The sequence below is a fragment of the Malaclemys terrapin genome, chromosome 10 (genome assembly GCF_027887155.1).
Source record: "Malaclemys terrapin pileata isolate rMalTer1 chromosome 10, rMalTer1.hap1, whole genome shotgun sequence".
NCBI lineage: Eukaryota > Metazoa > Chordata > Testudines > Emydidae > Malaclemys > Malaclemys terrapin.
Genome location: NC_071514.1, coordinates 72,409,460 through 72,426,774, shown reverse-complemented (window position 1 = coordinate 72,426,774; position 17,315 = coordinate 72,409,460). Strand labels below are relative to the sequence as shown.

The 17,315-nt window shown below is 37.4% G+C and overlaps 1 protein-coding gene across 1 annotated transcript in view; it reads right to left on the bottom strand.

Annotated features, from left to right (window-relative positions):
- The window catches only part of EIF2AK1 (eukaryotic translation initiation factor 2 alpha kinase 1), a 36,939-nt gene extending 21,554 nt beyond the window's left edge, over nucleotides 1–15,385 (bottom strand). The window contains exons 1-6 of the mRNA XM_054042670.1: nucleotides 15,150–15,385; nucleotides 8,274–8,429; nucleotides 4,325–4,458; nucleotides 3,780–3,811; nucleotides 1,775–1,874; nucleotides 124–204 (exon numbers count right to left, since the gene is read on the bottom strand). Coding sequence (XP_053898645.1) covers nucleotides 124–204; nucleotides 1,775–1,874; nucleotides 3,780–3,811; nucleotides 4,325–4,458; nucleotides 8,274–8,429; nucleotides 15,150–15,276 — 630 coding nt within the window. The 5' untranslated portion in view covers nucleotides 15,277–15,385. The remainder of the gene's footprint in view (nucleotides 1–123; nucleotides 205–1,774; nucleotides 1,875–3,779; nucleotides 3,812–4,324; nucleotides 4,459–8,273; nucleotides 8,430–15,149) is intronic.
- Between the last annotated feature and the right edge of the window lie 1,930 nt (nucleotides 15,386–17,315).

Here is a 17,315-nt window from a genome sequence, read left to right as displayed (position 1 = left end):
AGATATGCCCACTTACTACTTTGCCATAACCAACATTAATGCCACTGCTAATTATATTAGGAATCAATTACAGTAAGCCCTGAGTTAAACAGAGAATCTGAACATGGAAAAATAAATTCATACCTTCATGCAATCTCTTTTGGTTGCTTTCTTAATAAGATTTTTTTTAATTGCATAGAGCTGACCATCTAATTTGTTTCTGACCTGAAAAGAATTTTTAAAAGGGAAAAGTTAGAAAAAGCAAATTTCACAAATTTAGATCAATGTGTCAAAAACTCATTTGAACAACAACAATTTGTTTCCTAAGAGTCAAAATCTTACACTCTTTATTCAGATAACCTCTCAATGACATTAGAGGAGGTCTTCTGGATTTGACCCTAAATGTCTAATGAAGAGGTGCCCAAGTTTTGCCTAATATACAGCAGCACAAGGGTCAAAACTTACATAAAATGAAATGGACACCACTGCAGCCATCCTTCCCTTCAATATTGAGTGCTGCTCACTGAGACTACAGATCCAAGCCCACAAAGTTCCTTCTTGATCTGAATAGCCTCGCCAATGATATATTGACAAATTATTTGTATTTTTAACTACTGTCTTTGGTCTGTAACATTAGAGAGGTTACACTAGATAGGAAATGAGTTCTTTGCTCATTATTACAACGCAACTAAATATTTTTAAAACAACTTTGGCAAGTAGTACATGACTCAGAAAAACAAGGTGGATGAGGTAATATCATTTATTGGATCAACTTCTGTTGGTGAGAGAGACAAGCTTTAGAGCTACAAAGAGCTAATCCTCAGGCCTGGAAAAGGTATTCAGAGTGTCACAGCTAAATACAAGGTCGTACAGATAGTTTAGACAGTTACATGACTTATGAGTCTGAAACTAAATACACCTCTACCTCAATATAACACTGTCCTCGGGAGCCAAAAAATCTTAGTGCGTTATAGGTGAAACTGCATTATATTGAACTTGCTTTGATCCGCCTGAGTGCACAGCCCCGCCTCCCCGGAGCACTGCTTTACCGCGTTATATCCAAATTTGTGTTATATCGGGTCGCATTATATTGGGGTACCTTCATTTTCTAAAATATATTTTAATTTAGATTTATACAATATCCACCAAACATCATAATATGGTTGACAAAGGAAACGAGGTTAGTTACTTTTTTCAGAAGAACTCAGCATCCGCTGAGAAGAGAAGCCATTATGAACAGTGGGTGCTCAACACCGCTGAAAATCAAGCCCTAAGACTGTAAGCTCTCGGGCGGGGGGTCCCTTTAAAAGGGGAGAACGACGACACGACTGTCTTTCTAGGCATTTATATAACACTCACTTCAATGGCACCTCTGGGTGCTACTACAATATAAATAGTAAAAATAATAGTTACTATTCACGAGTGGTTGGTACAACCCACATTCAAAATTAAAATAATTTTCTTTTTTAATCAACCACAGTTAAAACAAAATAAGTTTCTCTGCTTATTTTATATAGATAAATCCAAGTACTTCATCTGAGAAGTAAGGGTTCTCTCATATTCAGGATATAAGAATAAGACCGTACACAAAAGTGAAATATACAATATATTCTGTTTTAGACAAAAATGCATTGGGGTCTTCAGAAAGCACCCTTCTGAAAGAAGAACTAAAACCTCTTACACAGTTTCAGTTCATATTTGTTTTATTGCATATTTCTAAGAACAAAAACAATCAGGTGAACCATTTTCCACCTCAAACAGTTAACAAAACTGTTAAAATAGAGGATAAAAATACCTTGTACACTGTACCATATCCCCCTTTTCCTAGTCTTGCAATCTCATCAAATTCATTTAAGTAGCGTGAAGTTTGTGCTTCAAAGAGAACTTCTTTTTCACTAATTAAAAAAAAGGTATATTTTATGACTTGTTAAACTCAATCACAAGCTAAAATTCAGATACTATGTAAATCGCAGATAGAGATGACACAGAACCTTCATTTACATTGTGAAAAATAGCTAAGTACTATGACACTATCCCTATAGTGCAAATTGAAAGCTAACAGTGTGTGTGAACGAGAAGGTTAATGTTCCAAACAGCAATACTTTGTGAAGTTCAAGGGGGAGATTTAGGCTATGTCTACGCTAGAGACCTTACAGGTGCACAGCTGTATCGATGCAGTTGCGCCACTGTAAGATGTCCTGTGTAGCCGCTCTATGATGACGGAAGAGAGCTCTCCCAGCGGCATCATTAAACCACCCACAGTGAGCAGCGGTAGCTATGTCGGTGGGAGAGCGTCTCCCACTGACATAGTGCTGTCCACACTGTTCAGTTGATGTAACTTATGTCTGTCGGGGGTGGAGGTATTTTTTCACACCCAGGAGCAACATACATTTTACCGACAAAAGTGCTAGTGTAGACACAGTCTTATTGAAATGGTGGTGCAAGATGACCTGCTGAAGAGAATTGGAATTACATTAGATTGAGTTAATACATAGGTGCTGTAAGCAATACAGAAAGAATTAGCATTAGTGACTAGGAAACCCACTTGCAGATTAGTTACTTGCTATTCTGAAAAATTTGGTAAACAATTTCAAAGGATTCTGCACCACAAGGTGAACTTGGTCCTATTTTGACAACTTTAGTTTAATTTAAAATATTTATCATTATAGTAATGTATAGTAAACTAGAAAATATATTACTGTGTATTTTAGGCAAAGTAGCAAAGCCTTTACTAAATAATGGTGGTGAAAGTTCAGGGCGAGGAGTGGGCAGGTTACATGAGAACTATTTTTTACAGATTAGCAGAATGAGAATTAGAAATATTTTATACTGTATATATCAAAAGGCCATTATCAGCAATAACTGTTTTCCTAGAATGATTTTACAGAATCTCTCTCAGCCATAACTTGCTAACTCTGCAACAGCTGGAGGCGCAAAGCTAGCTATTTTCTCTTTAGTAATTCAGTCCCCTTCTTTCAGCTGTCAAGTAGGACATTTTGACTTTAAAAAGAAAAGCTTCAACCACTTTTGTGAAATTTATCTCACCCCTCTTCAAAGAACGATAGCAAGGGGAGAACCCTCATCTGATTCAAAAACCTTTTCAAAATAAATACAAAATGTCTTTGTCTCCACTGAAAACAATACTCTAGCCACTATTGTCATAATACATTCCAGATTCCTGAAAAAGCATTCCCTAAGATGCAAGATAATGATAATCACGCCCATGTCAGAATTTCGGCCTGCACCCAAACTCCATTGACATTCTAAAGTTAGCAGGAAACATTTATAACAACTCTGTTATTTTATTTAATGGAAAAAAAATTAATGGGACTATTTCTCCGGTAGTGACAGGAGAAGGGTCAGAAGATCCAGCTTGGAGTGTATAACCTCCAGCTGGTGCCTCTATTTCCTTTACAGATCCAGAAATTTACCTGTGAATCCCATACGGAGAACCAAGCATCATCAAAGGCCAAACACTAAGGGGGCGCTTTTGCTCCTGGCAATTGGCTATCATGTCACAGCTACTTAAAAAAAATTAACTTTAATACAGCAGCCCATCAAGTAAAACCCAATGTCCTACATGAAGAAAATGCAATAGGAAATCTCTCTTCATCTTTACCCTTTTAAAGAGTAAGCTTATCTTTTTGTATACACAGGTGTTTTACACTTTATCAAATTCCTGACACGCAAGATCTCAAGTGCAATATTTTCATGCTAAGCTGAAATCTATTATTTTTATAGTGCAAAACTACAGACAGAAAGTTAATCTTAATACTTGGCACAGCACTTTGGACACATACCTGACTGTGTGAGAATCTCCATTGTCAAGCTCCTATAAAACAACAAAATACAACTTTTAAAAAAAGCTATATACCGTCAGAAAACTGATGTGCAGTTAACGGTTAAGTATGAACTTCACTATGAGAAAGTAAATTAGCAGGACAGCAATTCCAATTATTCTCCTAAATGTTGTAAATAAGAAAAAATAGTAACAGATTTAAATCAATATGTCTAACTTTCGATCTGAACAAAATAAAGCTTTGACCAGAAATAGCAAGAATACTGTAGACTTTAAGTTACTATTTGCATCTATAGATCTAGATATTTCCCCTCACACCCACCCAAAGTGTAACCAAAGCACCATTTTGTATGACTTTTGAAAATACACAATCCAAATATAAAAATAGTTCCATAAAGAAAGTTGCTTCAGAAATCCTAACACGTAGGTTCAGTAATGTAAAGTATCAGGGGGTAGCCGTGTTAGTCTGTATCTACAAAAACAACAAGGAGTCTGGTGGCACCTTAAAGACTAACAGGGTTATTAAAGAAACTTAACAAAGTTTACCTCAAGAATTTGTTGATTAGCTGCTTTCATTAATTGAGTAATGGCTCTATTATGTTGCAATCTTAAAGTACTAAATTCATCACAGAAGGCAAAAGAGGAGAGCAAGCCCATTCTAGTAAATGTCCGACAGATTACTGTAAAAAGAAACAGGATAGAGGTTATTTAATAGGAAACCTAACTAAACAATTGCAACTTTAAATAGTATACCCAGACTATATATTAATCCTTATTATTTCTTAGCCTGGTCACAATTTATAGTGATCAACTGAATCAATGAATATGAACAGGAGCTAGGTACCCAATTGCATTTTAGGTCTCTTTCCCACCCAATATAAATAAATATGAGCAAAGTTCTGAGCAACAATTACTTGTATTTTAGCACACGGGAGGGAACAAATGCCAATACTAACACCACATGTGGGTATTTACATAACCATCTTGACCTGTACTTTTTATTCAGAAGTAACTGCTTTATTATTGAAACTGAAGATAATTTATAATTCAGTCAATATAGAGCTTGGAGTGCATGTGGTAATAGTGCATGAACAGTCACATAAGGAATTCTTTTTAAAACAATAACTGAAAGAGATTCTGAATCTGAAAAAACAAATGCATTCCATTATCTGTACCCTAACCCCTTTTTCCTCACTCCTGGTGAGGAACCAAACTAAAACTAATTACACCCCAACTACAGCTACCCTGTAGAAATCCCTTCCCATTCACCAAATTAATCCACATTCCTTCACCTCCTGTCTTCAGGGTGAAAGTCTCTTGTGCCCATCTCCTTCCTTTCCTAGCTGAATAAACTATCTGACCACCACCCCACCCGTTTGGCTGCCACAAATAAAGCACCTTTGTTGTATTTTTAGAGTTCAGTGCTAACAGCATTCCAGTCTGTTCACAATTATGAGGACTCATATTACCATGGGCTATCAACACTATGCTATTAGTGAAGAGTGACAGTATCAACGTTTTTGCTAATTCCCCTAGTGTGTATGCACATGTATATGCATGTACATGTAAATACACAAAGAACGCATTGGTCATAGCTCCACAGTTAAGCTAAGACCAATTTCTCTCTCAAAATTGTTCATTATGCAGTCTATTATGAGGAATAAAAAACTGGGCCTGATAAAATTACTACATACTGGAAGAGTAGAGATGGAATTTTGGTGACAGTTACAAAAAAAAAAAAAAAAAATACTTAGGACTGTTTAGGAAGTTCCAAGGAGTTATAACTGTTTAGGAGTCCTAATGAGTTAAAAGGGACTTTTTTTTTAAATATATTGAGCCTCTTTCTTTGGATCATTGTAGCTCAAAAACAGCCTGTTACCAAACCCAGTAAACTATCCATATAAATACATTTCTTTGAAAATATGTACATAAGCTATATTTACAGAAATTACATTGCAATTAATGGAAGTTGTTGAACAATTGTTGAATTTAATATTATAGTTATAGGCAGGACTCTGGGTCACTAAATGGTGCACTCTAATGAGGTAACAACCAATCACTGCCCTTCCTCTCCAGTTCATTTGTAAACTTCACCTCTATTGGCTGAAATTAGTTAATGGGAACTTTCCACCAGTCAAGACTTTTCAGGGGTCAAGTGCTGGATTATCAATACACAAAGAACACTTGATTGGGTCATAGTAGACATAGTGACAGAGTACTGGTTGTGTAGATTTGTCTTGACAAAGAGAAGGAGAGGTAGAGAACTTGTGGTTATTTACCTTGGGATAGACAGTAGAGACATTGGTATAGTACTGATAAACAGATCCTGAAATAGATATTAGAAGTAGTGGTAGAATACTTGTTTTTATTTGTCTTGAGAGAGTAAAGATAGTGGTGTAGGTTTAGGTACATTAGTCTTGGAATAGATAATAGACTACTTCTGTAGATTTGAAGATTTTAATCTAAGAGGGAAAAAACCTGATAGTTGATAATTTGTAGACTATCACTGTGTACTGCTTCGTCCAAACACACACATGTAAGTACAAAAATATATATTTACTCTTATTTCAACAGTTTATTTCTACAGTCTTGTATATGAAAAACATTTTTAACAATGACATTTCTTAATTGTGCTAATTGTGTGTTTAATCAAAGAAAATATTCAAAACAAAAGCTACATGCACAAAAAAAGGAAGATTTCAATCAAAATGTCTGCACAAAAATAAGGGAAGCACTTTTATAGAGCTAAAATGCAAAGATTAGAAGGGTATAATTAGATGTAGTCAGAAATGTAAAAAAGGAAAATACTCATCTTTTTGTTTTTTTTCTTACTATTTTAAGAATATACTTAGGAAATGCATAGAAACAAAATTCTATACCAAAAATATCAATGATCCATCAAGCCATATCAAGTAATAAAATACTTAAATTGCTACATACTAGTGCTGCGATCCTGCAAACACTTATGTATGTGCTTACCTTTAATCCCATGGGAATTCCAATAGGAAACCCGCAAAAGAAATGGAATTTCAGCTCCAAATATGAGTTTAACGATAACCTGTTTCCTATGTTTCTAATGCTGAGTGTGTTGTTTGTAGTTAAATAAATAAATGTTATTGAAAACCTTTTTTATATTTAGGTTACTGTAATGTATTCTCAAAACTAAGGTTTTGTCCGGGGATAGAGTTTTCACACTTTTTAATCAGGAATATTTTTGTATCACTCCCCCTGTAAAGCCAGGCATCTTAATTAGCAAGTCAATTCTACAGTGAATATTACAAAATTTTACAGTTGGACTAAAATTGTTTTCCCATAACTATAAAAATGTCGTTAGTTTTAGGTCTGATATTTTGGATCCTGGACTAGGAGCAAATGCTGAGACCCCACTTTTCCAACAGCACTTCAAGCCATACAGGGTCATCTGATATCAAACTTTAAATCTGGCACTAGTGCAGGTCTGAATATTGGTCATCCTGGGATTGAGGTACATAACATTTTGCTCAGAAATTTCCACAATTGAGAGGAAGGAGAAATACTTCTTTGTCAGTTGTTTTTGTTTTTAAATGACAGTTGTTTGAAAGCTGCTCGGAGATACGGAATATTAGACGTAGTCCCAAATGAAATGGATTAATGGGAAGAGGGCAGGTGAGATGATAAAAGGTTCATGATTGCATACCACATGGATCCACCATGTGCATCACTTGGCTGTACAATTTAACCACCATCACATATAGGGGGGTGCATATAGACACAAACAAAAACACTGTTCATGGGAAATCTAATTCATTTTTTTTAGTTCAGCACCTTCCAACAATAAGTAGAGCTGGTAAAGTAAAAAAGTTATCTGAATATTCACCTTGGAGTAATGTTAACGAAAACTAGTTGATAGAAATTGAAGAATAGAAATTAAGGGTATTTTCTTATTGACTTTTTTTTTTTTTTTTAAAGATTCCGTTGATTTGAATCCTGTTTTGATTAGCATAATACAAGTACATTTGTTGCTTTTGCATAATTTGTACTGAGAATTATACAAATTGTCTACATGTTTATGAATATTTCTATTACATCATATTCCTTTCCTATAACTGTGTTTTCCCTGTTTTTGTAGTTCAAATAACAGATTTTAATAAAGCCTATGGAATGAGTTTAGAGTCATCTTAGTAATATCACCTGTTACCTCTCTTGCACTGTACTTTCCTAAGAGGCTGGTGAAACAGAATTTTTAGTAGAGTAGTAATAATTCTCTGCAACTTGATCCTGCATATTTTTGGAAGGTAGAGAATGTCCTCAAATCCTAGTCAAATTGAGGGTGCTCCCAACCTTCCAAGTGGCATTCAGCTACCCCCAGTATCAGATCCATAATTTTCCAATAGTCCAATGTAAACTGACAAACGGATCTCATAACTCAGAAAACAAACGTAGCATTTTATATTCAGGCACACATGACAATAAATCAGTTTAAGGTAAAGTAAAAACTGTAGATATTCTCACTAACTTTGGAACAAACATCTTGATTGAACAGGATTTTGTGCATACACGTGGCAAAGATGTTCTAGCAGAGAAACAAGCAGTAGCTGGTTTGCAATTGTAGAAGTGAAGTAACGTTTTTCTGAACCACTCACAACTCGAAGTTCTTCTGGTACATCAGATTCTGAAAATAAAACAAAACAATTTAAGGGTCATAATATACCCTAATACCATAATATACTGACTTGGTGAAACCAAAAGTGGTTACCAGCAGCAAACTTTTTTGTTGTGTAGACTGACCCCTAATTGTAATTGTGTAACCGGTTTGGCCAGTTCTTCATTACAGCTCTCTGTACAGGACAATGTCTCAGAGTGCACTGTGCAGACGCTTCTAATGCCACTCTCTGTGTATGGCCTTCTGCCACTCTGTCCCATTAAGACATGGATGCCCCATACAAGTGAATTTAGACAATATGGTGGGTTTAGACACAAACATGTTTTTTTTTTTTTTTTTTAAAGTGGGCCTGTAAAACATGGCATAGACCATTCCTTATCATTGGAGCAGTAGTTCTGTGAACTGCTGGCAGCTACTAAAAGACAGAAATAAATTTTTTTTTTATGTTTAAAATGTGCCTTTCACCATAATATTTAGGAAACAAATGTTCTCTGAGAAAAAAATTACTTTTTAAAAACCTTCAGAGATTACTCATTACTGTTAAATGAACAGGAACACTCGGTCCCTTTAAAAGGGAATTTATAACAGCACAGTAAAGTCAATTTAGGACCCACCCATACTGCAAGTCTAAACATGCAGAGTTGTCTGGTTACAAATGTATTTTTAAATAAATATAAAATATAACTACTTTACTGTAGCATATGTGACAACACAACCATCATAAGGCTTTCCCAATCTGAGTGGAGATACTAATTTAATTACAAAGCTTCCTTTTCTAATATTTGTTTAATATACCCTATAAAACTGAGTTTTCAAGAACAGCCTTTTAGACCAAAAGCCCTGTTTTCAAGTGAGACATGATGTAACAATTTTATTACAAATATAAACAACAAAATCCTCCTTCTTAAGATAAAAATGTACTACATTTGGAAATGGAGAAAGGTAAATTACAGTGTCCCCCAGGGATCTGTACAGAGTCTAGTGCTGTTCAACATATTAATAAATGATCTGGAAAAAGGAGTAAGCAGTGGGTGGCAAAGTTTGCAAACGATATAAAATTACTCAAGATAGTTAGGTCCAAAGCAGACTGCAAAGAGTTACAAAGGGATCTTAACTAAACTGCGTGACTGGACAACAAAATGGCAGATGAAATTCAATATTGATAAATGCAAAGTAATGCACATTGGAAAACATCACAACTCTACATACAAAATGATGGGGTTTAAATGAGCTGTTACCACTCAAGAATGAGATAATGGAGTCATGTGGGTAGTTCTCTGGAAACATCTGCTCAATGTGCAGGAGCAGTCCAAAAAACTAGCAGAATGTTAGGAACCAGGGTGGATAAAAATCAATGATTTTTTTTTTTTAATCTGATTTTTTTTTTATTTAAATCGGATTTCTTTGATAAAATGCTTTTTGAGGAAAAAACCTATCTAAAGATAGTTTTAATTAAGCTACCTTATAGCTCAAAGGTATCTCATTGTGGAATAGGGATTAGAAATTCTAATTCTATAGTATGAGACAATATATTCATGTTTAAAAAAAGTTTTGTAAATGAGTTCCAATAGTTCATGGATTAAGGACCCAATCGTATGAGGTTCCAGGGGCTTCTGTATAGATTATTTAGGTTAATCTTTCTATCTACCCAATGGGACTCGGTATCTTCTACACTGAGCACTATCCGAGATGCTTAGTTTTGCTGTTCTCAAACTGTGGATTTGTGTCTCCAGAGATAATATGCTTGTTAACAGCAAAAATATTTTTAAATAAATAAATAATATATAGAGGTGAGAAATAACAGACCTCAACCCTACTGTCCCTCTGCAAATTTGTGTACACAGAATCAATCCCTTACCTCTCTCTAAAAGTACAAAGTTTCAAAAAGTTCAATGAATAGAAGATTGTTGGGGGCAGAATAGATCTGGACAAGGAGAAGAAGTCTGGAGATAAATGTGAGAAGGGAGAGACAGGCAGGAGAAAGAAAAGTGAAACTGTTTTGAGCAGCATGTTCCAGAAGTCTTGAGGTCTTTCTGATATAGCTTTCATTGATTTGAGATCTACCATGACATTCTCTCACTAGAAGGGAAAACCTATAATGGCAGCAGGTCATAAAGAGAGACCCAGTTTGGGAATATTTTAATTAAGTTCCTCTACCTGTGGGTAAGACAGGCATGCATGCAAAATGCAAACAGTGCAATAAAGAAATGCAAGGCCTGGTTGCCCAAATGAAACAACATGAGAAGTGTTCCTTCTCAGGAGGAAGTTGTGTTGAAGATGATGAAAGGAACATGTCTGAACATGCAGGAACTTCAGGTTGGTAAATTTTCTATTTCATACTTCTTTGTTAGGGACTGCCTGTCTTCCTTCTGGACTATTCTTGTATTCTCATGTTTGAGCAAAAAATATAGTAGTTACTCTATAGTACTATAATTTTAGATACAGTTGTGATAAAAAATAAATAGCTAAAATAGGCAGATCTTCCTTTTAGAATTTCACCTTTAAAGTAGTACTCTGTGTCAGTGAATGTAATAAGTAATACTAAATGAGCAATACGGTAATAGTAATTAAATAATTGCATTGACTTATTTTGTTTAGGAGAATCCATCCTCAACATACAGGATTTTGAAGACTATCCACCTTCAAGATCACCATCATTTTCTATAGTTTCAGAGTTATCTGCCAATGATAGTGTTTCAGTCACATCATGTATGTCATATAGCCACAGTATATCACCTGTAGCAAAAAGAAAAAAAAAAATCTCCATCATCCAGAAACAACCATAGATAAATTTGTGATAAGAACCAGCAGATTACAAAAAAAGGTAATTGATGAAAAAATTGCCTGGTTTGTTTATGCAACAAACTCCCTTTTCTGTATGACTGAGAACCCACACTTCATTACCAGGGTTCAGTCATTAAGACCAGGATACAGTCCACACAACAGAGCAGATGTCTCAGGCAAATTGCTGGATAAAGTGTATGGAAGAGAAATTGAGCAGTGTGCATAAGATCTAGAGGGTGAAATTGTTAACCTGAGTCTTGATGGATGGAGCAATGTCCATAATGATCCTGTTGTATGTGCTTGTGTGACAACAGAAGAAAGGAATGTCTTCCTTACAGAAACAATTGATACATCAGGAAATCCACACATAGCAGAATACTTACAAGAAGTAACAGTAAAAGATATAACAAACTGTGAAAAAAAAATTCAAATGTCTAGTATGCAACTTGGTCACAGACAATGCTGCAAATGTATCCAAGATGAGAAGAAATTATTTAGAAGAGAGTCCCAAGCTAATAACATATGGTTGCAGTGCTCATTTGATGCACCTCCTAGCCAAAGACTTCAGTGTTCCAGAAATAAAGGCTAATGTTGTTGAAATTGCAAAATACTTTCATAACAACCACTTTGGAGCAGCTGCTCTGAAAAAAGTGGGAGGAACCAAGCTCACTCTCCCACAAGACATGCAATGGAACTCAGTAGTGGTCTATTTTGAGCACTATATCAAGAACTGGCCTAATCTCATGAGTTTGTGAACAAAATTGTGAAAAAATAGATGGCACTGTCACAGCCAAAGTTCTCAACACTGGGCATAAGAGAAATGTTGAACACCTGCTGAATACCCTGAAGCCTATTTCTGTAGGCTTGAACAAAATGCAGGGAAATAGCTGTTTTATTGCTGACACTGTTGAAATTTGGAAGGAACTGAGTGAGATCTTAAAAAGAGAAATATGCAATGACAGAGTTAACTTACAAGCATTAAAAAAATGAACGGGACAAGCATTATCTCCAGCTCATTTTCTTGCAAATATTCTCAATACTCGGTACCAGGGTCAAACCTTAACTGCTGAAGAAGAGGAGTTAGCTATGACATGGACATCCAGCAATCATCCCTCCATAATGCCAACTATAATAAACTTCAGAGCTAAGAGTGAACCATTCAAGAAATATATGTATGCTGATGATGTTTTAAAGAAAGTCACATCAGTGAACTGGTGGAAGTCACTTAAGCACTTGGATTCAGAGACTGTTGAAGTTATAATCTCATTTTAACAGCAGTAGCTTCTTCTACCAGTGTAGAAAGAATATTTTCATCCTTTGGACTAATTCATTCCAAAGTGAGAAATCATTTGGGACCTGGAAAAGCAGGAAAGCTTGTTTTTCCTTTTCCATATTATGAACAAACAGGAAAATGAAGGTGAAGTTAGCTGCAGAAGCCAATATTTTAAGTTTCTTGTGTATACCTGGCTGACATAGCCCATTTAATTTTTGTGGGTTTTTTTAAATATTTCATGTAACTGTTTTAAAAACAATTTTAACAAAAACAAACCTGATTTTAAAAAACTTGAATGTTTAACTAAATTCAAAAATTCATATGCTTATTTTGTTAAAATATTATGTTTTCTGTTGAAGAAAAAAATCGAGAATACATAACATTGTTGTTTTAGTTAAATAAAACAATTTAAATGTCTGTCTGGTGATGTTCTCCTCCTAATACAGCACGGAAAGAAAATCCTCCAAATATTAATGATTAACCTGTTGAATTGGAGATAGTTCACCTCTCAATGACTTCATAAATATCTGCTTCAATTACCTTTGGTAAATGAAATAACCAAACATTCATTTTCTGATATAGCTGTAAAACTAATCTGAAAAGTTTTCAAAATAAATCTCTTTAAAAATGTATAGTGTGTATCTTCTAAAAATGAAACCTACAGCTATCTCTGAGTTGTGAAGAATATGTATTAAGATTATAACAAATCAACAAGAATGCACTTTTATGCAGAAATCCATGATTAAAGAGTCTTCCTGACTAGTGATTTAAATCAAATCCACCCTGTTAGGAACCATTAGGAAAAAGGATATATACAGTAATAAGACAGTAAATATCATAATGGCACTATAAATCCAGGGTATGCACACATCTTGAATACTGCACACAGTTCTGGTCACCCCATCTAAAAAAGATATATTAGAAATGGACAAGGTACAGAGAAGGGCAACAAACATGATTAGGGATATAGAACCACTTCCATAAAAGAAGAGATTAAAAAGACTAGGACTATTCATCTTGGAAAAGAGACAACTAAGTGGGGAATATAATAAAGGTCTGTAAAATAATTAATGGTGTGGAGAAAGTGAATACGGAAATGTTATTTATGCCTTTACATAATATAAAAACCAGGCGTCACCCAATGAAATTAATAGGCATCAGGTTTAAAACAAACAAACGGAAATACTTCTTCACAGAATGCAGTCATCTGTGGAATTCATTGCCAGGGGCTGTTGTGAAGGCCAAAAGTATAACTGGGTCCAAAAAAGAATTAGGTAAGTTAATGGAGGATAGATTCCTCAATGGCTATTAACTAATCTCAGGTCGGGGATGCCACCCCATGCTCTGGGTGTCCCTAAGGCTCATACTGGATAATAGAGGCTGGATCACTTGATAATTGCCCTGTTCTGTTCATTCCCTCAGAAGTATCTGGCATTGGCCATTGCTGGAAGACTCTATACTGGGCTAGATCTAGATGGACCATTAGTGTGACCCAGTATGGCCACTCTTATGTAGAAATATTTCAAAGCTTCCCCTCCCACCCCGCATACTGTTTTATAGAAAAAAACATCTGCTTAATAAATGAAACATTCACATGCACCTCAGTAACACAGTCTCCACTGATTTGTAGAATTCACAGAAATCTTATCCTTCAAAAAGATCAGGATAATGATTTTGATAGAAGATTTAAATACTACCCAGGAGAGTCAAACAAACAAAAAACAAGCAGACATGACAGCAGCACCTGACACAAGCCAAGTGGAGAGTGGGAAGGAAATGAGAATGAAGGAAAAACCAGAGACCCAAATAACCCTAAGGGGGATAACAAATAATGATCAGCAAGAGAGGTTTAGGTTGGACATTAGGAAAAAGTTCCTAACTGTCAGGGTGGTTAAACACTGGAATAAACTGCCTAGGGAGGTTGTGGAATCTCCATCTCTGGAGATATTTAAGAGTAGGTTAGATAAATGTGTATCAGGAATGGTCTAGACAGTATTTGGTCCTGCCATGAGGGCAGGGGACTGGACTCGATGACCTCTCGAGGTCCCTTCCAGTCCTAGAATCTATGAATCTTCCACATTAAAAGTTTACATCAAACTTCCAGAGTCCCCGAGTCATCCGTACTCAGAGGAAGGCCACGGCGAGGGGCCACGGAGACCCTATAGAAAACACACAGTCTCCAGGAACTCCTCAGAAATACTTCAGGAGGACAAAGTGGGCAGACAGTTAGTTAAATTGGAGATTAGGAATTAATGACTGACAACTGTGCTGCTCTTGCATCACCCTCCCTACCAGGCACCTGATGCCTTGCAAGAATTAGGGGCCAATTTCATCATCACCCCCCTCCCCCACCAGACAATGATAGGGGCCACGGGGAGGCTTTTGTACCATCCCCCAGTGGGGCCGGGAGGGGGGGTGGATACCTCCCTCTCCTTAGGGGAAGGGGCGCAATGTCGCCCCATCACTGGGGGGTTGGGGGGATTTGCACTGCTCTCTCAGTGTGTCCCAGGAGCTGGGGGGGGGGACGACTTTAAGCCCCCGTTATCTGCCCCCGCAGCGAATATCCCTCTGGGGCGGGAGGGGGCAGATGCAGTGCCCTTTCCCCTCAGCAGCTGGGGCACTTTCCGCCCCGGGCCCTGCTAGAGTCGTGGACGGCGGCTCCCCTCACTCACCGTCGTACTGCGGCTCCGGCCCCTCCTCGGGAAACTCGATAGCGGGCGGCGGCAGGTTGGGCCCCCTGGCTCTAGGCCAAAACCTGGGCCGCCGTTCCCCCGCAGCGCCCCCGCCACCTCTCCACATGGCCGGGACCTCTGGGACTCAGCGACCCGCCGCTTCCCGCGGCCTGGCAGAGCGAACGGAGGCGAGGGGGGTGGAACGTACCGGCTCTTTCCAGCCCGAGCTCGCCCAGCTGCGCCCTCTACAGGGTCCCGCCATGGCGCGCTAGGAGTCTTCCTCGGTCGATCTCGTGCGGAATGGGCCTAACCCTAGGGGGCCGGGGGCGCTGACCATTGCCACACACACACCAGGACGCTGAGCAGTCCCCCACCCCCGCACCATAGGTGCTGGAACTAGGAGTGCTCAGCACCCACACTATACAAATTGTTCCAGCCATTCATCCCCCCCCCACACACACACATACACATACATAGGGGCCATGGCCCTAATCTGTCGTCCCCACATGCCTCTGGGGGATAGAGGCTCTCGCTAATTTGCTTCCTGCACATCTGGGAGGCAGGGAGCTGGCTAATATTCCCCTCCCCCAACTGCACTCCTTGGGATGGAGAGACTGACGTGCAGATTATGCTCACCCCATACTACATCCTGTAATGCTGGGGGTTGGGGTATCCCATCCCATACTGTGTCCTTCAAGGGGCTTGGGCATCAGACTAATTCCAGTGCACACTGCATTCATTGGATCTGGGGTATTGAGATACCGACTAGTCCCACTCACACTTGAGAATATAGATACTGACAGGTCAATTTTTAAATTGTAAGATCTTTAGTGCATGAGGTGTTCCTTTTTATTTGGAAAGCACCTATCCATAATGGGCAGTAGCAGAAATTAATAATACATATAATCATAATATTTTCAGAGTTCAATGCATCAAAAAATTGTGATGATTATTAGTATCTGTCACACCACAAAAAGTGGCACTGAATCTTTTTTACCAAACACATGGTGATGTCCTGAGTCAGGTAGAACCATGTTTCCAAACTGAACTTTTCCCGGTTTTGAGCACACAATAATTTAAAATCGCTAACAGCTTACCCCATACAAATTCTAACCAAAATGATCATATATAATCCTATTGTAAACAAATGCAGTATAATCATCTCAATTATACAAATTTCCCTCTGAACCCAAAAAAGGGTCAGTGCCTCCAATAACTATTAATTACAGTGAATGTTTCCTTAATTATCCAAAACCATGCTTCAGTTAATTTAATTCAGCATCCCCAGCGATATTAACATATGTCAAGGTATTATTAAACATTATGGCCCCTGATACTAATGAGAGCTAGTGAGCACCAACAGCTCCTAATGAATTTACCACTTCTGTACAAAAAAAGAAGTATTAAAAGGAAAACACAAAACCTTGATTTATGTGCTGATTAAACAAGATTGTCATTCAAGTAAAGAGCATTACAGTATGAAGTACAGATAATTTTCAACTATGCAAAAATTACAAGCATATGTAATGTATTGGCTCATGTGTCTCTCTCTCTGTTAGTACTGCTCTCTGTTGCCCATAATAAATCAAACCTACTCAGGCTAGGTCTACCCTACAGAGTTAGGCCAATGTAAAGCAGCTTACGTTGACCTACCTCTGCAAGAGTCTACACTACAGCATTGCTCCTGTCGATGTAAGTCCCCCACTACACCAACCTAATAACTCCACCTCCGTGAGAGGCGTAGCACTTAGGTCGATGTAGTTAGGACAATGTAGTGTCTGTGTAGACACTGCATTACTTATATTGCCTGTCAGCACCACATGTAGCTCTGAGCTGAGAGCCCGACTGCCCAGTGCTGAGAGCCTGGTCTGTCAGCTCTGTGCCAAGCCCGGGTTCTCAGCTCCCCATACTGCTCCACTTGTTACTCTTGGGGGAATTCTGTGCCAAAAAATTAAAAATTCTATGCCAAAAAAAATTAAAAATTCTGGGCACAATATTTTAGAATTATGCAAAATTATGCATATTTTATTTGTCAAAATAACACAGTATAATCAAACAGTTTCAATTATTTTGGTAATTTATTACAAAATACCTGTCAACAAGTATGTCTGTAACAATACAGATAACAAAAATATTCAGGAAATATTTTTTGACAAATAGATTCCT